Source organism: Rhinatrema bivittatum, chromosome 10 (genome assembly GCF_901001135.1).
Source record: "Rhinatrema bivittatum chromosome 10, aRhiBiv1.1, whole genome shotgun sequence".
Taxonomy (NCBI): domain Eukaryota; kingdom Metazoa; phylum Chordata; class Amphibia; order Gymnophiona; family Rhinatrematidae; genus Rhinatrema; species Rhinatrema bivittatum.
In genome coordinates, this window is record NC_042624.1 from 97813389 (window position 1) to 97835105 (window position 21717).

The 21717-nt window shown below is 41.5% G+C and overlaps 1 protein-coding gene across 1 annotated transcript in view; it reads right to left on the reverse strand.

Annotated features, from left to right (window-relative positions):
• LRRC7 (leucine rich repeat containing 7) overlaps positions 1-21717 on the reverse strand; it is a 229608-nt gene that overhangs the window by 144799 nt on the left and 63092 nt on the right. Inside the window, exons 6-7 of the mRNA XM_029618872.1 lie at positions 11089-11152; positions 9908-9982 (exon numbers count right to left, since the gene is read on the reverse strand). Of these exons, the coding sequence (XP_029474732.1) occupies positions 9908-9982; positions 11089-11152 (139 nt within the window). The remainder of the gene's footprint in view (positions 1-9907; positions 9983-11088; positions 11153-21717) is intronic.

Below are 21717 nucleotides of genomic sequence, written 5' to 3' on the forward strand. Positions count from 1 at the left end.
GAGAGCGGAACAGCAGTAGCAAGGATTATAGTTTTTTTCCCCCCTTAGAGATCAAACCTATAGCCATATTGATTATTTCTTATGTAATCGAATGCAGGCAACCACAGTGCTAAGTTGCAGATATCTTATGTACTATATCAGATCACTATGCAGTTTTGATTACGTTTGGATTGAGTTCAATTCAGGGGGGTTTATAGACCATGGAGACTGAAGGAAGGATTTTAGGGAAAAAATCAGCAGAGTGATCCGTGATTATGAAATTCATAACCTTCCTGAGGAGTTCAGCCCCATGTTCAGGTGGGAGGCTCTTAAGGTGTTGGTTAGAGGAGCTATAATTTCTTATGCAAGTCATCTAAACCGCCTTAGGCAAAAGGAACGAAATGAATTAAAGACTAAGGTGAAAATGTTGGAACAAAAACATAAACTGCAGGGATCTACTAAAATCTTTAAAGAATTAACTTTAGTCAGAGACAAATTGAAGCAATTACAGAACTTGAAAACAGAAAAGATACTTCGTTATTCTAAACAGAGGTATTATGAACATGGGGGAAAGGTGGGATCCTTATTGGTAAAAATGATTAGAGCAAGGCAGGAAATGTCTGTTATTTAAGGGATGCACAGAGGAATGTTAAACATTTGCCTTCTGAAATTAATAAGCAGTTTGCACATTTCTCTACACTTTATAGAGCCCAGTGTGAGCCAGACAAAGGTGAGATTGTAGCTTCTCTGGAATCTTTGGAGCTACCAAAACTTACTGAGGAGGATGTTGCTGAGCTTACAGCCCCCATTACGAGGGATGAGGTTTTTCAGGCGATGAAAACATTGGTGGGCGGTAAAAGCTGTCCCCATTTGAGTATGCTATCTAATCACTTGCGCATCCCTGGGGCAGAGATGGGGTCTTTGATAGAGGCTCTCATTGTTTTGATATATAAAAAACCCAAGGATCCCTTGGAATGCTCCTCGTGTAGACCGATATCATTGATCAATGCTGATGTGAAGCTGTTGGCTAAAATTCTTCAGCTTAGGTTGGAGGATATAATTCCAACTTTTACTCACCTGGATCAGACTGGTTTTCTGAAAGGGCATTTGTCAACTAACAATACACGATGCTTATTTAATATTCTACATATGGTGACTAAAAAGAAATTGGCAGGGGCTATTTTATCAATGGACCCTATCAAAGCATTTGATAGGGCCACAAGACCCTATCAAAGCATTTGAAACATAAAGGGCCACAAGACCCTATCAAAGCATTTGATAGGGTCTTGTGGCCCTATCAATTTGATAGGGCCACAAGACCCTATCAAAGCATTTGAAACATAAAGGGCCACAAGACCCTATCAAAGCATTTGATAGGGTCTTGTGGCCCTTTATGTTTAAGGTGTTGAGGCACTTTTTGATTCCCAAAGGCTTTTATGTCTTGAATACGAGCTCTGTATTCAGGGCTGAGGGCTAAAGTGGTCTTGGGGCTGTTTATCTGACCCATTCAGTATTAAGAGGGGAAAAAGGCAGGGATTCCCCTTATTTATTTAATTTGGTAACAGAACCATTGGCTCAGGCTATTCGGAACTCTAAGACTATCCAGGGAATAAGGAGGAAGAAGGTCATCATAAGGTCTCACTCGATGCGGGTGATGCACTTTTATACTTAATGGATATTCCAAATTCTGTCCCTGCTTTGATGGAATTTCTGTACCATTATGGATCTCTGTCTGGATATACTACAAATTATTCTGAAATAATGATGGGGGGGTGGTGGTGGAGAAAAATATGAATAGAGTGGAGATGTTCCAAAAAGCACATAATGGGCTCAGATACCTGGGACTCTAGGTTTTAAAAGATTTTTCAAAATTATATAAGGATAACTATGTTCCACTATTAATGAAAATAAGAAAAGACGTGGAGAGGTAGACTCAAATCCCCAATTCATTGCTGGGCAGGGCCAATGTTATAAAAATGGCTGTATTGCCTCGTCTGGTATATTCTTTTATGCACTTGTCCTGTGACATACCAGTATCTGTATTTCGGAGTCTCAGGAGCGCCACTTCCAGTTTTCTTTGGCAGGGAAGACCTCCCCAGCTGAGACATGCAGTGTTGGTGAGACATAGGGATGCAGGGGGAGTGGGCCTTCCCGAGCTTCAGTGGTATTACTGTGCATGCCGTCTGGCATGCCTGAGAGTATGGATGGGAGCCTAGCCACCTCTGTCATGGTCAGAGTTGGAACAGGAGGCAGGAAGAGGATGTAGCCTGGAATGCTGGTTGCACATGCCTTCTTCCTGTTTTGTCTTAAGTTCGGTTCTTAGGAGGACACTTAATTATAACCCACACTTTAAGAGCCTGGAGGGCAGTCCAACACCACATGTCATTAGCGGATGGGACCAGATCCTATAAGACCTCTTTATTGTTAAAACCGCAGTTATCTACATGTACTTTTTCCCCTGACATGGAAAGGTGGGCATTGGCGGGGGTAAGATATCTGGGCCAGCTGATAGAAGATGGTACCCTAAAATTGTTTACAGATCTGTTGGAGGAGTTTCAGATCCCTCCTTCTACCAGATATCTATATTTAAAGTTGCGGAGGGACCTAATTAGAACTGTGCCTTTACATTCTATTTTGGATGAATGTGAGGGGGTGGAGGGGGTATTATGCTGTAAAAGGAGAGCACAGCATCTGATTTCGTTCTTATATATATATATCTATATCAATCAGAACAAGGATGAGTCAGGTGGGGACCGTTAATGATTTAATGCAACAATGGAATGTACATTTAAATACAGACTATGATAACAAAGATTGGAAATCTATTTGGAAAAGGTCACATAATATCACGATATGTTATAAGGGGCAAGAGTTGATGTATAAGTTGCTTCATCGTTTATTTTGAACTCCTGTTTTGTTTTTTTTGCTAAAATTGGTATTTATTTATTTATTTGTTTGTTTATTTATTTATTTATTTATTTGACTTTTGTGTACCGGCATTCATGTTAGTACATATCACGTCGGTTTACATCATAAGTTTACATGCATATCCAGCATAGCTCCCTGCTTCAACGGCAGGGGAGAAGAAAAACAACCAATAAGGGCTGAATAACACAGTCTGGGTAAAACAAATAAACATGGGTGTAGCTTGCTTATTGCGGCGGTTACTACCCCTACTACCCCTAACTAATCAAGCTTGATATTTCACTTGGTTGCAGCTCCATCACTGCTCTCTACATTAATGGTGGGGGTGGAAGGGAAATAGAACCAAAGAGCTAAGAGAAACAGATAAGTATGAGAAAAAAATGTGAAGCTTGCTGGGCAGACTGGATGGGCCGTTTGGTCTTCTTCTGCCGTCATTTCTATGTTTCTATGTTTCTATAAGTCAAATGAAGGTTATTACATTTGCATAAAAAAGAAATAGCATCTAAAACAAATTCATTTAAAATATAAAATCTATAACATATCTGTCTCACCAAAAGCTAAAACAAAAAATAAAACTATAGATCAAAACACATCCTAAAAAATATACAAAGTGTAGCACTAAAAAATTATGGTAAAATAGATAAATACAACAGAGTCAATCCTTGTTGTTAAAAGCTTGGTTAAAAAGCCAGGTTTTGACTCTTTTTTTTTTTAAATTCTGATATCTGTTTCCATCCTCAACTGCGGTGGTAAAGTATTCCATAAGTTGGGTCCAGCAATAGCTAAAGCTCTCTCTCGTACAGTGATCATATGAGCTGATTTTATTGTCGGAATTGGTAGTAACCCAGTGTTTGCAGTTCTGGTTACTCGTGCTGGTATGTGAAAGTGTAGTGCTGCATTTAACCAAACAACCTTCTAGTTGTACAGGGATTTATGTATTAATGTAAGTGCTTTGTATTGTGATCTGTATTCCATAGGGAGCCAATGAAGCTCTTTCAGTACAGGGGTGATGCGATCAAATTTCTTTGTGTTAGTTAATACCCTTGCGGCAGAATTCTGCAAAAGCTGCAGCGGTCACGTAGTGCTAGCAGGAAGGCCCAGAAGAAGAGTGTTGCAATAGTCAAGTTTAGTAAAAATCAATGCTTGTAAAATTGTCCTAAAATCTCAAAGGAGGCTAATCTCTTTCAATGGAGGCTCTAGAACAAGGAGTCATGGGATGAAGGTGAAAGGAGTTAGACTCAGGAGTAATCTTAGGAAATATTTCTTTACAGAGAGGGTAGTGGATGCATGGAATGGCTTCCCAGCGGAGATGGTGAAGGCAAAAACAGCATCTGAGTTCAAGAAAGCATGGGATAAATACAAGGGATCGCTGAGGGAATTGTAAGAGGATTTGGAAGGGCTAGATAAATCGGACGGATGGGCAGACCAGACGGGCCATCGGGTATTTTTCTGCCATCATGTTTCTATGTAAGTAGCATGTGTATGTATATTAGCTCTTTTATAAACCTTGGGAATGCGCACCTACTTGCAGTATCACGTGTAAATGTGAACAGGCAAAAAAGAGGGGATTTGGGGGCATTCTGGGGTGGGATTTGGAAGTATGCGTACAAGTTGCTATCTTGTAAGTGGTATATGTGCTTATATTACTCAATCTGCCCTTACTCTTTTACACCTGCTAATTGATTCATGCAATTGCACTTGTCTTTTGTCTCTAGTTTCCATTTGAAAGGTTCAGGGGCACGTGCTGGAAGGTCTAAGGGAACTGGTGAAGCTCTGGAGAAACTGATTCCAAGCATGCGCATGAGTAGTTTGATAAGCATATTTTAGCAAATCTGTGTTTGCTTCTTGGTTATTACTTGTGCATTGCTAAAATTAATACATGCGAACAATATGCTTGCATATTTTTATAAGATAAGTGGAGGAAGTATGCGTTTTCCTGCATTACAAATGTTTGTGTGTACTTTCGGGGCAGAAATATGTGCAATTTTATAAAGCATGCAGCTCCCACCACATGGTTTACAAAATATTCACATAAATCTTTTCAAATTTACTTATGTGCACATTTGAAAGCTGAAATCTTTTTACGCACATTTTAGAGTTAGTGCACTTTAACTCCCAATGCATTAGCATACCATTAACTTACTGGATTGGAAATCAACATTTTTTAACGTGAGGAAAGGAAATGACACCTTAGTTCAATGCTCATTTTTTTAACTGTCTTACATTGGGGCCTGAGTGTTTTCTTTATGAGGCCAATGTAATTAGTTGTGGGGCAGATTTTCAAAGGGTTACGTGCGCCAGGCCTATGTTCAAAAGGCCCTGCGGCACACGTAAAGCCCCGGGACATGTGTAAGTCCCGGGGCTTGAATAAATGGGCAGTCTGGGGGCGGGGAGGGGTGGTCCGGGTGCGGGGCGGGGGCATGGTCAGAAGCCTCTGCAAGGCCGCTGGGCCGGGGGATCATGCGTTGGTAGTTGGCAGGCGTAACTTGTGAGATAAAGGTACGGGGGTTTTTTTCAGGCTGGGGTGGCGGGCAAAGGAAAGTTCCCTCCGAGGACGCTCCACGCACGTACCTTTTAAAATCTGCTCTTGTGCATATGCTGTAATTCAACAACAGTAACACGCATGCTAAAAAATTATTTAACGCCCAATGCAGTAAGCTAATGATATGCTAATGCATCAGGAGCTTAAAAAAGCACACTAACCAAAACACGTGAACAGAAGACAGGCTTAGCATGCATAAATTAGAATTTATATGCACAGTGTCATTTGCACATAAAGCGTGTTTTATGTGCACAAAATACATAAAATAAAATCTGTGCACAAATCGCTTTCTCATGTATAAAACTTGCTTTGGAGAAAACTTGATTTGTGTACAAACTGTGTTTTATGCGCATAACTTCCAACACCATGAACTCTGGGTTCAGCCCCATAAACTAACATTAGACTGAATAACTTTACTTCACCTGTGACCAGCATTAAGAACCCATATATTAAGCCTACATGCCTCTCTACATTGGGGAGCAATAGCTAATGTTTCATTAACATGGGATTTTTATTTTTTGGAATTTGCACATTATAAACAAGATTATTCCTGTTAAGAAACAAAGGAAATGTATCAATAAAACTCTCTACAAAAATTTGTACGGTGTGGAGACAGTAATATATAAATCTTGCCACAAGTATCTGTGCAACCACAATTTAAATACCCGAATAATTAATCACCTCAAGTGAGAAAAAATACTTTTCCAAGTACCAGACCTCATACAACGGCATGGGTTAGTAATGCTAATTTAGCATGTATTGAGTATGCCAACGTTTATAATCACAGGTCTCTGATGGACAAAATTTTTCTTTTGTTTTCTTTGCTTTCTTTGCTTTCGTGTCCTCACGAATATCTGGATAGATCTAAATTCTCTTTCCAAGGAACAAAGTCTGTACCTTACAGAAATAGCTTTTCAATATTACATTTAAATCTTGCTCAAACATAAAAGTGGCCAACAAGGTTGCCACTTCTCCCTCTTGGCTTGGATCTTCCAACAAAACTGAAACATCCAACTCTCCAAGCTGAGTAGGGGAACTTGTCTGGTATCTAACTCTGTTCCCAGCTGGGAAAATGAAAAATTTACCTAAAGGAGGACAATTCCCATCAGGTAAACAAAAAAAACTCAATAAAATATTCCTTTATTAACCCATTATGTCCCAAAATTTTTAAGAAGCTATCCTCTAAATAGGACACTGGAACATAATGGCTTAAGTCTCTAGGAAAGCCCCCAACAATTCTTGGAAATTTCAGAAACCATAAATTAAGATGTCTAGAATAGTTCTCAAGCTGTTCCAAATTCCTATGGACCAAGTTTTTATCTTGAATCAATGCCAAATTAACTTGCTGAATTTCTTGAATTTCTTTTCCCAGAGTCCACCTTCTTTTCCAATTCCTGGGTGATTTCTGACTGAAGTTTGCACATATTAAAAACAATTTAAACCAAAAGACCATTATCTGCCACACAGAGCTTGCCTTGTCCACCCAAACTGATACTGGTCCTCAAGCTGTTTCAGGTCACCTCCAAGGGTCTAGCCAGAGGAAATAATGGTTTACTCAAATGGTGAGAAGTCATTCTTTCGATTCCCATATCAACTGAGCATCCTCAACAAGTTAATCAGCCTCTTCTCTGGCCAAGACTGAGTCTTCCTACGTGTTACCACCTTCCGGGCACCTGCCCCTTCTGTGGGAACTCTCGACACATCATCATTCTGCGCCAGTTCCAATGCCGATTGCGGGGGCATCACAGGCTGCCTTGGGGGTTGGCATTCAGGTGGAGGGCTTAACGAGACAACAAGTCATAGGAGGTCTAATGTTCCTTGGACTAGAAACAGGATTCATCCCCCCCCCCCCCCCACATTGAACGCATGGTTCACCATTGATACCAAGGTGAGCTGGCCAGGTAAAAGGGCAGCCAGATCAGAAAGTTATTGTCTTGGTTTACCCTTCCTCTTTGGAGGGATAATGATGGTATAAAGGTAAACTCAAACAGAACATGGGATTTAAATGAAAGAACGCTAATTTGTGCATAATGTTTAAAGCAGGTTTTTGAGCATATTTATTGCATGCTGAATTCCTTGCTACATTGGGATTAAAGTTTGCACACAAAAATCATGTGCAGATTGGCGGGTAAAACTGTACACGCAGCTCAGCACACTTTCTTACATTGAGCCCTAAGGGATGTAAAGTTGCAGGTTCGCACCAAGCATGTGCAGGCCCATGACAGATGGTAATCTGCTCTGGTGTAATACCTAAAAGTCATTATTTAGAGTCCAACAGTGAAGGAGGTCCCCAAAAGAGCTACTAGGAAGTGGCTTCTCTCTGTTACAGGTCCGGAATTGTGGAACTCAGCACCAAAAGAGTTGTGGTTGGAGCTAAATTATTTGCTCTTCCGGAAAGGAACGAAGTCATGGTTTTTTCCATTGTAGGTCAGAATGCTATAGGCTTTTTATTTTTATAATCTTATTGATGTTTTTCAGTATGTGAAAATTATGTAATGTGTTTTATGTAAGATTATTTTATTGTTAGTTTTTGATATGTTGTACACTGCACCAATCAGGGTTTCTCTGCATGAGCGGTCTATAAGAATGAATGAATGAATGAATGAATGAATGAATGAATGAATGAATAAATAAATAAATAAATGTGTTTGTAATTTAGGGGGCAATTTTGTAACAGCCTGTAGAAATTAGATGGCAAATACATGCATAGAGGATAACTACACACATTAGCATATCTGGGCATATATGGCTGCATGTTGTTTTACCATAATATGTATGAAATATATGCATGCAGCTTCTATGATATATATGCATTTATAAAATATGCATATCTCTGTCTTGCAACATACACATGTATGTAGGCTTGTGCACAAATACATGCAATGCAGTGAGACACGTATATCAGTGCCCTGGATATGTGTACGTTTCCTACCTATTTTTAAAATATATACGCATATATTTTACATGTGAAAGTAAAATAGGGCTTACTGGTATAAGTCCTGATTTACTCACATAAGTAGGCCAATTTTAAAACATACATGCATCACGGAAAATACCAGTTTTACCAATTAGTCCATCAGTTCACCCAGTCCTTCTCCAGGTCATCAAGAACTTCCTGGTTCTTCAATCTTAACACTGCCCAATTCACCCAGACCTCCTGCCATGTCAATATTACTCAATAAACACGTTTAATATCATTTATGCCAGATAATTAGCAGGTGTAAAAATGGGCAAGTAAATTGGAAAATGTATGTAGTGAAATGCCTTTTAAAATAGCAACTTATGTGCATAAGTGCTGGCCCCATCCTGGAATGCTCCTAGACTGACCCATTTTTACACGTGTATATGTGCTCACAAAGTGAAAATATACGTATATTTTCAACTTTTATAAAATATGGAGTACATGAGTAGAGGTTACTTACACGCGGATATGCTAAGTTTTATGTGCATGACATTTTGAAAATTTATCTTAGAAGTTGCAGGAATTTTTAAAGGGAAAGTAAGCAGTCTTAAACAGTAAACAATCTGACCCTTTCAACAACACAAAGTTATAGCTATTTATATAGAAAGATTAATAGGCCTACCTTCAAGCTTACTAAAACCACTACAATTAGTGTCCCTATTACTAGGGACAAGGAAATTTGACCACATCACCCCCCTCGCTGAAGGCACTGCCCTGGCTTCCTGTACAATCCAGAATTCATTATAAAGTATTAACTCTAATCTTCAAAATCATCAACAATACTGACCCAAGCTTAATAGGAGTAACACTTCAACTCTTCTCACCACAGAGAACTCTGAGATCACAAAACAAAGGACTTCTAATGCTGCCTTCTACACCGAACACACATCTAACACAAATAAGGCACCAAATGTTTTCCATAGCAGGCCCCAAGCTGTGGAACTCCCTTCCAGATTCATTACGCCAGATAAGGGAAAGAATTTCTAACTTGAACTGAAAATATAGCAATTTAGAAAAGCCTACAATTTAACATAAAATACCAATATACAGATAACTTCAACGTCAGTACAAGAGACAATGGAGCAACGTGAGCAATAAATAATGAATGATGTAAAGTGTATAGGTAGTAGAATTGGCTGTAATGCCAACCTTGAAAATGTATGAATATGAAGTCTATAAATCTGCTGTCATGGCGACCAAGAATATAAGAACATATAATTGCCTTGATGTTGACCTAAATTATGATTGCTGACACAGAATGTGATTGTTAACCAAGAATATGAATGCTAATTTTGTAAACCGTTGTGATCTTATTCTGGAACGATGGTATATAAAATGCCAAAATAAATAAATAAAATAAATACATAGATAAGGCAAACTTAACATTAATTTCACTATAATTTTCAGGATAGTGTTGGGCTCCCACACTCCTGATTCAGAGCATATGGGACCTTTATGTTTACTATTAATATCTTGTAGCATAACACAAATATTCATACCCCTGGTAGCACTTGAAGTGAATTATTGTCCATCCACAGTTCCTTTAGATTTTGTATTTGCTCCAGGCCTTCAGGCTGGGAAAAAGAAACAAACATCATAGTCAATTCATTCTGCTTCCTGATTTTTCTAAAACAGTTTTGATGATACAGGAGCAGCATCTTCATGTAAAAGCCACCAGCTGCAGCTTAGTGGTTCTGAAACTAGAAAAGCTGCTACTGATTTTTAAGCCTACAAAAGTCTGAAGTTTATTTATTAACGTTGGAGATTTGTTTCTAACTTTTGTGTGCTAGTAGAAGAAAAACCAGTTCACGATGTATTCTTCCAGTTTGAGAAGATGTCTGTTTGAAAAGATCTACCATTGATAATGTCTAAAAACAACAAAAGGACCAAGGATCCTCTTCTGTGAAATTTGGAATTGTGTAAAGTACCAAGAAGTCCTCCCTGGAAGGTGGAATATAAATCAAATAGATAAATAAACAAAGGACCCTCGCTTCTGGGATATGCGCATGCATGGGTCCTGTGATCACCCATATGCATGGACCCCCAAAAAAAATGTCCCTGCCAGAATCCTCCTGATGTCCCCTTGATTTATCCTGAAAATGTGATGCAGATAGGGTATCGTACAGAAAGATTAGCATGGACACACACACACATACACACGGGGACACACACACACACAGATGGACACAGCCATCTCATATACTTAAAGGCCATTTGGCTTGGGCCTGAAGCTCAAAGGGGGCCTCTCACTCTTTTTTGGTGCCTATTTTGTTTCCATGTGTCATCATTTTTTTATGTTTATTATGATTATTGATCTCAAAAGCTGGAAGTGGCCCAGGCCTCTCTGGACCTCTGAGATGGCCTGCTGATAAGCATTCTTTTCCTTCTGAAAGTAAGTTACAAACTATGCATAAGAGAACATTTCCATGTGACAGATCCAACTATATTTTGAGTTGGCCCAAATATCTTCTTTGAATCATAGGAAACATCTCTAGATACTGGGCCACTTACATTGCTGAGCAATTCTGCAGAACAGAGAAAAAAGAACTTATTGATTCACATTAGAAGCAGAGTTAACTCGTGTCTCCACATATTTGTCCAGTGTTGTCCGGTCAATGAATTAAATAAAAAGCAAAAAAAAAAAAGGCTGAGCTAATGGCAAATATATTTGATTCCTTACCAGATCTGTAAACTCATTATTGCCTAGGTCAAGCCTCTCCAGCTGTGCCAGTTTGCTCATGGACCTGAAACACGAGAGAAAACATCTGGAATAAAATCTCTTGAAAATATCAAACCCATTCTCAGGGACAGGTTTAGGATGTTATCATCCCCTAGGCACTGTTGGTGCTGTCTCCCCTCCCTCCCTCCCTCAGACAGGACACAACAGAGCAGAAGGTCTAAAGCATGTCCTTCTTTACTCTGCTCTGTCCACTCCAGACTCCGCTCATATGCCTGAATAACAAGCGGAGAGGGACTAGGTTAGGAAGCAGAGTGGCTTTTCTTTGCTCCCTGCTGTCAGCTCGTGCCTCATTCCTGTCTGTTCTTCTTCCCCCCCCCCCCCCCCAGGACAGGAAGGGAGGGGCTGGAAGAAGGAGTGGAGAACTTTTTCTTTTATCTCCCCCTTCCTGCCTCACCCCTTCCTCTCCTGTTCTCTGCAAGGGGAGGGGCTGAAGCATGAAACAGAAAGCTGCTTTCTGTTAAGTGAGATTTAGCACAACTGGGAGGCAGCAAATTTTCAGCTGGCCTGCTGCCCCCAGATTTTTTATGCCCTAGGCACAAGCCTCCTGTGCTTATTGGCAAATCCAGGCCCGTCTATTCTTTCGTTTTAACACAGAATACAACACAGAAAGAACCTAACAAACACAATTTGCTATAATAGATTTCACATATAAGCAGTCCATTAAATTGAAAAAAAAAAAAAAGAGAGAGAACTATATAGAATTTAATGAATGAATGTCCCTAATGCTATGAATACATCTGCAGCTTTTCCCAGTCCTTGTTAGCCTGAGGAATGAAAAACCTGAACTGGGAATTAAACCCAGGTCCTTTGTATGACAGTGCAGTGTTTGCCAGTGAGACACCAGGCCAGCCCTAACATTTTTGTTTTATACATAAAACTATGCACCTTGCACATGGAAGATGATATTTGAACCTGGGGAAGTGATAAGATTTTGCTCAGTCTTTTAAGCTATAAGTTACCAACTGTGTCTTCAATTTTCTGCAGTGCAAAATTAATAAATCAGATTGCCCTAGCCCGAGCATATGATCATGACCATGAATAACAGACATGAGAAGCCATACTACCTCTGGGCGCAATGTGAAGTAAAATCTCACAAAAGGCAAGATAGAAGTTATGCAGTTGTTGATCTATATATATATAGCAGCGCCTTGCATTCCTCAATAAAATTCCATGCTGTTGCCCCATGGTCTGCTATGGGTACATTCAAAATATTAATGTGATTCATTAGATAAATGTAAAGCCTGTTGCTAAGTTCTGTTCTCTGTAAACCGATGAGATGTTCCCAACGTTCGTCGGTATATAAAAGATATTAAATAAATAAATAAATAAGATAAATGTAGAGACGCACTGGTCTCTCCACTAGATGGCCCCAGATCCCTGCTCTTTAGTTAATCCGCTAGGAGAGAGAAACCATTCCCAGCAGAACCTCCCTTAGAGGATTACTGTGCTGGTTTAGTCCAAGTCCAGAGGGGGAGTCCAGGTGAGTGGCAAGTGTGGTCATATTGAGATGGTTTCCGGAGAGTAAGGAGCCGGGTTTGGGAGCTGATTGATTTTTTTTAGATCTCTGCAGTGCACCCCTTGCCTGTCGGGGTCTAGCTCCAGCTTTTGAAAAAGGAGAATTTGGTTACATTTTGGCTGTTGTTTTTTTTTTTTTCTGAGTTTGCCAGGGGTCAGACTCTGGTCCACTTCTGGTAAGGAAACAGACCCAAACCCAGGGGCCATGGGGTGAGAAGACCTGTGCACCCCTCCCCCAGAAGGGGAAGGGCAGTGGCGACTCATCACCTCAGAGCAGCGTTTTGGACTGTGAGGGTTTTTTTTGCCCCTTTTTGGTTTCTGAGGAGGTTTAGTGCCGCCCTTTCCTCATGGCTGAAGCTGGGCTGCATAAGCCCGTTTAGTTTTCTCAGCATCAGAGTTTTCCTAATGAAAGGTCACATCAGAAGGAGTCCGAGAAACAGAGGCAAGACTATTTGGAGACCTCCATCTGCATCTCCACCCTTGGGACACAGGACACTGGCCGGGGACAGATGTGGATTTGTGTGGACCTCAAGTACATCTTCCCGGGGACCCCACAGCCAGTCGGGGTTTCAGGATATCCACAATGAATATGCATGAGATACATTTGCATTCATGCCTATTCATTGTGGATATCCTGCAACCCCGACTGGCTGTGGGGTCCCCCAGGACAGGATTGGGGAAGCCCCTGCTTTACACCCTTAGGGATTTCCCTGCCCAGCTGGGATTTTCTTTATCAGCTCACTCCCTGAAGGATAAGATATAGCCCAAGACCTGGTGCTGAGGACACATACACAGAGGAGAGAAAGAAGAGTCCTCACTGCAAATACCACAGTGAGAGCACAGATGTAAATGGACCGTTCTCTACTTGATTGGATACGAATGTCGGTATATAAAAATAAAAAATAAAGAAACGTGTTCATTCTGAAGAATCGTGGTAAAGTTAATTTGAACACCCAAACTGTGTCCTGCCTGTTCCTTGCAGCACCATCACAGAAAGCAGTTATCAGCACCCGGGCCTAGAAGCTCATCCTTCCCCGCAGAGAAAGGACCCACACTTTTTGGGACAAGCATAGAGGGGGGAAATATGCCTCTGGAGACAGTCCCAAGAAACACATTCTTGTATGGGTCTTTGGGAGACAGGGTTACATAAAGTAATGTATTACCTACCTAAGCTGATGAGTGTTTTCACCGGATCATAGTGTATCATTCAAAACTGCGGGAGCTATGTGCACTCATTTCTGTGAATAATATTGTTGAAACATGTTTCATTTTCCCTATGAACACTTAAGTCGTAGGGAAAATTCTTCATACTGAGATGGCAAGAAAATCAAAACTATTCATTAACATGTAGTGCCCTAGACCAGTATTTCTCCCGCCTAGCCAGTCTGGTTTTCAGGATATACACAGCGACCATGCATGAGATAAATATGCATGCAACAGAGGTAATTGCCTTATTCATTGTGTCTTATTCTGAAGGCCAGACTGGCTAGGAGGTACTCCAGCTCGAGAAACACTGTCTTAGATGAATCAGCTATGGGCCCACTCACATCGAAGGACCCGTTCTTGCTGAATTACTGAAATGGATAGTTCTACTGGGCATCACCTGGTTGGCTAGTCTGCCCAAAAGTACTGACCTAAGTCCCTTTAGGCTGCCTGGGAGAAACAACAGGAGGAGAAAGGATGGATTAAGGAGTAGAAGGTATGCCCTGCTCTACCCAGTCCAAATTCATCCCTCCCCTCCAAGACAGGAGGGGAAGGGATGGATCAGAGAGCAGAGCAGCTCTTTTCCCTCCAGTTTCTGTTCCCTGAGTGGCACTTGAGGTGGTGACTTGTCCACGGACACAAGGACTGTCGGAAGGATTTGAGGCCTGGCTTCCCTGGTTGACAGCCTGCTGCTCTAACCACTAGGCTACTCCTCCACTCCAACTGACAGACTGATGCAAATTGTGTTAAGCAATATGATTTGTATGAACCCGCAGGGGATGCAGAAATGTACTTAAACCTCCCTGAGATATAGTTACATTTTTGTGTTAGCTGGCAGCAGCCAATATAAGGCCGATTGTGGGCTGTGATTTCCTCACACCTCCCCCTCACTGGAAGGCTCCTGTAGTAGCGCACTGGCATTATATCCTGCAAAACACCAGGTTTAATGCTCTTTGGTACACTGGGTGTGTGATGCGGTGCCTTATGGGAGAAAGCACCCGTGTTAAAATCATCTGTTAATCCACATTAGCCGCTAACTTTTACCGCGGCTTAGTACATTGGCCCCCTCAGTATTCCTGGTGTTTTCCTCCTGATGAAGTAATAGTCTACAACATAAAAGTTGTCCCAGAATTTCACACCTCGGGGATGATATTGAGTCTCATATTCAAATGACCTAAGTCACTTCGAAAAATGTAAAAGCAGAGCAATAGTGTATGTTCTGGAATACTTCTCTGGCATTATGAAAGGCATCCATGAGGATAAGCACGTTGGTAAGCACTCTGTCAATATTCTACCAGCTTCCTTCTTAAATGCCAGAGGTCCTAGGCAAAATGATAGAGTGTTAGGGGAAACAGGATTCAGGATATTATAACAGGGTGGTTGCGGTGCTTCATGTGATATTTTATAGGGGCTGTGAATCGCTGGAGAGAAAACTCTGCAGTTTTGTTTATCCCACTGTCTGTGTGTTGGGGAGGGAGGGGGGAGGCTCGGCTCGGGGGTTCTCCTTTCTCCTTACATCTTTGGAAGAGGTTGCTTCTTTATGTTTGGCAGATGAATGATGATTTGTAGTCCTATAGATGTAAATTGAAGGCCTGGCTTTTTACATCATAGGTAAGGGGGGGGGGGGGGTCTTGGCTTTAAATTGGGTCCAATTGTCACTGCATGATGGCAGGGCTCTTTGGTGAGTCCAGCAGGGTTACAAAGGCAGGCAAGTTTTTTTTTAAGCGGTAGGGGTTTTGTTGGGGAAAGGGTTTCATTAGAGAGCAGCAGTGCGGGTTACAGAAAATTCCAGGTAGAGCTATGAGGGATTATGCGGGGGTTGGGATGGGCGCACGTAGTCTCTGGTTGTGTGTCAATTCACTGTTCTTTTTAAAGTATAGTGTATCTTATAGATAATTTTGTTCTCTGCTCCGGGTGCTTTCTGCTAGGGGATGGGTAAGAAAATGGAATGAAATGAAATCCGCTCCTTGGACGGCCTGCTTAACTGACACTTGTCTGTCTGTCTGTCATCTCAGGTTAATTGACCAGCAGGAGCCAGCACAGCAGCGGTGGCAGCTACCTTCCCTCTATTTTCCTTGTGCTGTGTGCCTAGGCCCAACTAGCTCCAAGGGATGGGGAATCCATACTCGGATCTCTCGAGACTTGGGCGGGGGGCCAGCCTATTTTCAATTTACTTAAACACTGGCTTGTAAACTCTTCCGGGTCGATATTTAGCCACTATCCGGCTGTACAAGTCATGCGGATACACTTTTCTGGCTAATTTGGCCGTGCCACTGAATATTCTCGGCTTTCTTATAAGTGAGCTGAATAAGATGATCTGGCGAACTGTAGGACAGCGGAATAGCAATCCTACACTTCTCTGACTAACTAAGCCGGACAAAGCTGAATATCGGTTAGCTGGACAGGTGGCTCTAGTCCATCCCATCCTGCCCCTCACTTAGCCAGCTAACCTTATAGCCAGATAAAAAGTTAGCCGGCTAAGCGGCAGCCACTGACTGCACCCAAATATTCAATCGGAGCCACTTAGCCGGCTACGTCTGAACTTAACCAGCTAACTGTCGCTGAATATCGGGCCCTTTATTTTTCGTACTTGTTTTGGCCTGAAATGTAACAGCTCACGGAATGTGATTTTGATATTATTTAGCTGTCTAGATTACAAACATTTTCAGGCAGGCATTGTTACTTCCTGAAAATATGTTCCACTTCTGAATTCAATCATTAAAACAGTATAAATGATACTAAAAGTATCCTATGCTGTCTCGCGCATCCCATTAGTTGTGATCATACTGCTTCTTATTTAAATTATGCAATGAATGGAGGAAACAGTCATGGAAAATGAAGATATGTTTACTCTTATTTTAACCAGGATGTCTGCAGCATGTGTATATCATGTAGTCCACAGGCATAACACCATGTGCTACTACGTTTGCTGCAGAGGCCAAAAGTTGTTCCTTTTACAGCGGGTGCAAGCCTTGATCTGATGTCAAGACATTCTTTGCAGTTAACAAAATAGAATAATCCTGTTTATAAAGATCTGTTAGAAATAAAAATAAACAATATTCACTGAGAAAACTGATTTAATTGCATTTACCATGACCATGATACTTTCATTAAGCAAAGATTTGAAGAATGGCTTTCCCTCTCTATTTAATATGATATTGTTGCATTCATACAGGAAAATGTCAAGTGTTCTAATATTGATCTGCGTTGTACTGCCTTTTCATTTACTAGTCAAGAAAGCGATTTTCAGTTGCCCTAATATAGAAAAATGGAAACACAGAATATGATGGCAGATAAAGACCGCCAGATCTATCAAAGCTGTCTATTTTTCTTGCCTGGGAAGGCAGGTAACGTCTCTTGAATCTATTAGAATTCTTTTACATTGTAACTAGGCACATGGATGCTGGTGAAGTGGTCGACAGTATATTTGGACTTTAAAAAGGCATTTGACAAAGTACCGCGTGAGCGATTACTCTGGAAACTGATAGGCTATGGGATAGGGGACAATATACATTCATTGATCAGTGACAGGTTAAAGGGAAGGAGACAGTAAGTGGTATATTTAATGTCCAGTTTTCAAACTGGAAAGGAGGACATAATGGAGTCCCTCAAGGGTTGGTACTATTCAATTTGCTTATAAATGATCTAGAAGGCTGAGTAACAAGTAAGGTTGCAAAATTCATAGCTGATACTAAACTATGAGGAGTAGTTAAAACTGCAGGAGGATCTAGAAACATTGGGAACATGGGTATCCAAGTGACAGAAGTAATTTAGTGTGTATGAATACAAAGTGATGCATGTTGGGTGAAATAGTCCAGACTAGCAGTACACACTGCTGGGTCCACTTTGGAAAACTGCCAGCAAGAGAGGGATCTTGGAATTACTGTGGAGCACATGCTGAAAGCACCGGCACAGTGTGCGGCAGGGGCCCAGAAAGCCAACCTTACATTAGGGGTAATTTGGAAAAGCGTTGATGGCAAATCTGAAGATAATATCATGCCTCTCTATAAAGCTCTGGTGCAGCCACATCTGAAGTACTGCATACAGTTCCAGCCACTCCATCTCAAAAAGGATGTGGCGGAGCTCAAAGAGGTACAGACAAGGGTGAGCAGAATGGTGAGAGGATTAGTGTATTATATGAAGAAAGGCTAAAAAAATGAGGACTTTTTAGCCTGGAAAAGAGGACATGATAGAGGTCTACAAGATCATGAAGAGAAAAGAATAAACCACAAGCAAGAGGTTGTTTATGCTGTCTAAAAATGCTAGGCCCAGGGGGTGTCCAATGAAATTGTATGTTAACAGTTTCAAGACAAACACAGAAAAGGTATTTCTTCAGTCAGCAAGTGATTAAACTGGGTGGAATCTGCTGCCATCAAAAGTAATCCCAGCAAGCAAGCGCCAGCACAGCAGGGTTCAAGAGGGGTTTAGGTGCATTCCTGGAAGACGAGGACATTGTCAGATATTTGAGACTGGGTGGAGGACTGGTGGGTTCACACTGTTATAGATCTACAGGGAGCACTTGGATGAACTCTGGTTTTCATTCTACGACTTTGGGGCCACTCTTAGAGACAGGATGCTGGGCTAGATGGACCCCAGGTCTGATCCAGCTTGGCCACTCTTATATATTCTTGTGGAGATGGGAGCAGGAAGCATCTCACTCACCCCTGCCTCTCTAGATGTTTTCCTTCTCTTAAAAACTATCTCTGCTTATCTTGTTCAGGGGACTCCTGGTCCTATCAGTGCCACTTGTGCTGACCCTAGGTCTCTCTAAAAGATCAGCCTTTCTTCTTCTGCCATTGCCGTATCTACTCTGATGCCAGTGGCACGACCGGATTTGAAACAGATCATTAGTGGCCAAGCATTTTTAGTGTCATATAATGTACATCCAAAATTAGTGTGATCACATGAAGACAGCAGACCGATTAAAGTCACTTTTGTGAGGAACAAAGAACCCACAGCTCTCTGCTTGCTGACCACGAGAAGGCTTATATTGTGACACTTTGTGGAAGAGTTACACACACACACACAGAGTACACTGATTCCTAGAAACACAGACAGCAAAGTCTGCTCTACCTGCCTTTTAGAGACACAACGAAACACAGATCTAATGCTACAGACATACTCTGGGGCTGAAGTAGTAAGCTGCGGTAAACCTTCTGCGTGTTTTTCCGTGCTGATCTCACACATGTATACAATACAACAATGCATTTCAAGGTGAATTCTAAAAGGCCAGCGTGCGCCAAGAGCGTGAGATAAGCGAATATGTTGAGACGGTGCGCACAGAGTGCATTTTAAAAGCCGCTAGCGTATGTGCATACTTGCCAGTATGTGCGCAAAAAAAAGGGGGTGGGGCATGGGTGTGGTCTGGGCGGGGGCAGGGTCTGAGTGTTTCTGGATTTAACCTTGAAATTTGCGCATAAATAGCTTATGCGCACATGTGCGCGCCGGGGTCATCCGCCATGTAACTTTTCTTCTGCTATGGATGGCGTATAAGTAGGAAAAGAAAAGGATATAGGCAAATCAGTGGAGTTTTAAAGGTAGGGGCTAAATGGCCATGTCCCTGGGCACAGGCTGATGAATGTGTGCACATGTGCGCCTGTTTACAAGTAACTTTCTTAGCACGGGAAGAAAATGCATGCGCAAACCCGAGCAAAAAGCCGTGGCTGGTTTAGATTGAGTCCATGCAAAGCAGGCAATTAACTATTCATGAGCAATGCAAAAACCTGCGCTAGCAGGGAGACAGATTAGTGCATGTTTTTTTGCCGACAGTTCTTTAGTGTCTGGGTCAGGGCAGAAGTTAAGTTTAAGTGTGTGTCTGAGATACATAAGTCATGCCAATTCTGCTGCCTAAATGCGTGCATATATCTCAGACGAGTAAGCCATGCACATTTGCCTTTACCTACACCGACGACATGTGAGGACCGAACGGGCGCGTTACTGTTGGGAAGGTGTACTGTATGTTCTGATCTCGAAAGAACCCAAAAAAAGTGGTTATCTTCGGGGTGGAGTGTTATTTCTAAACCTATCACATTTTATTGTCTCTTATCACTTGCCCGTGCTCCAGGTTTGAAATGAACTCTGCAACAGTTCTAGTAGCGCCTATAATTTAGTGTGTGTTTTTCCTGCAGCAGTCTGTATCGGGGCTTACGTGGGTATTGGCGCATATATTAGGTATTACACACGGTTTGTTTGTTTTTTTTTTTGCATGTATCTCATTTGCATGCCGTCCCCTTATTACATCCCACAAAGGCTCCTGCTTTTTCCATGCTTGCTAAAAAAAAAACCCCATAAGTGCTGAAAAATAGCGCCAATTTCACCACAGGTCGTATTCCATCGGCCCCATTATCTGCAGCACTGTTACTCCTGTTGATAGTGGAACTTTGTAACCTTCCTTTCTCCTTCCTATCTAAATCTTTTTATAAACGTTTTTCTTTCACTCTGAGAAACAGCTTTAGAACCTCTCTCCTCTCTGTCTAAAATCCAACAAAGACTCTGGAACAAAAGGTGAGGGCTCAAAGTTAAGTTTTCTTTCAGTTTCAGGTTAAACAGAAAGAGGAAAATCCTGCTAGGATGGGCTGGGTGAAAAAGTTCTTCACCTCAATTGATTCTGCTCCTTCTTTGTCCTCTCTCATCCTGACTTGGCTTGGTCTAGCTTGAACAGAATAAAAAAAAATTGCAGTTTTTCTTTCCCTATAGACCATACTGTTTCCAAAAAGGAATGAAAGGAAAAGTTTGAAGTATTTTCGTTGGCACTGTCCTTTCATTTTGGATGCAATGAACCAGACAAAAATGGGTCCATTCATCTTGTTTTATTTATTCATTTGAAATGAATGCATAACCATATATGCATGTTAAAACATTTGAATATTAAGGAGCGGTGCTGCATCCATTTGTATGCAATACAAGTCATTCATTTTTGCTAACATGCGTGTTGTGCCTGATTTTTCCAGAAATATCAGTAAAGCAGAAATCTGCATTACGGATATTAAATTATAAAGTGCTTTTAACATGTGTCGAGTGCCACCTTTGACATTTAAGGTGCATGAAAACATTGTTACAGCTTAGAACAACACTGAAGTCCATATTCAGTAGAGTGATTAGTGGACAATATATCCGGCTCAAGTTAGCTGGATAGCTTATCCCATATACTCAGTGGAATATATTATACTTGTTCCCGGCTCACATAAGAAAGATTTTGGTGGAGATGGGGAGGATCTGGGGGTGCAGGTGGCCCAATTTGTCCTTGAGCGAGGGGGGGGGGGAGGTGGCCAGATCCCATATTTATATTAAAATCAGGACCGGGAACCAGGGTTAAATGCTAGCATGACTTAAATATTTAAAAAAGTGTGTGAGTGTGTGAGTGTGTGTGTGTGTGTGGGGGGGGGAATAGAAAAGTAAGGCCTGACAGGGCCTTAGTATTAGCTTTGGTGGAGGAGGAAGGGGTTTGGGCTACTGGTAATCCATCTTCTTGGGTGAGGATAGCGCTATTTAGCAGGATATCTTTTCAAGCTACGTGTTATTTGGCCTCACAAGGTCGGGTAACTTTAGACTGCTCAGAAGCAGGTCAAAAGTTACCCGGCTAACCTAGCCAGATATACCCGATATTAGAATAGGTTAGACGGACAACTCAAACCCTCCCCGGAATGCCTTTTTAATTTGGCTATTTTCTAGCCAGGTAACTAGTTACCTGGCTAGATTTTAGCTGGATAAGGGCTGAATATAGCTGAGTAGGTCATTTAGATGGATAACTATTACAATATGAGGCAGATTTTCAAAGGGATACGCGCGTACCCCCCGAAAACCTGCCCCAAGCTCCCCCTGCGCGTGCCGAGCCTATGTTGAAAAGGCTCG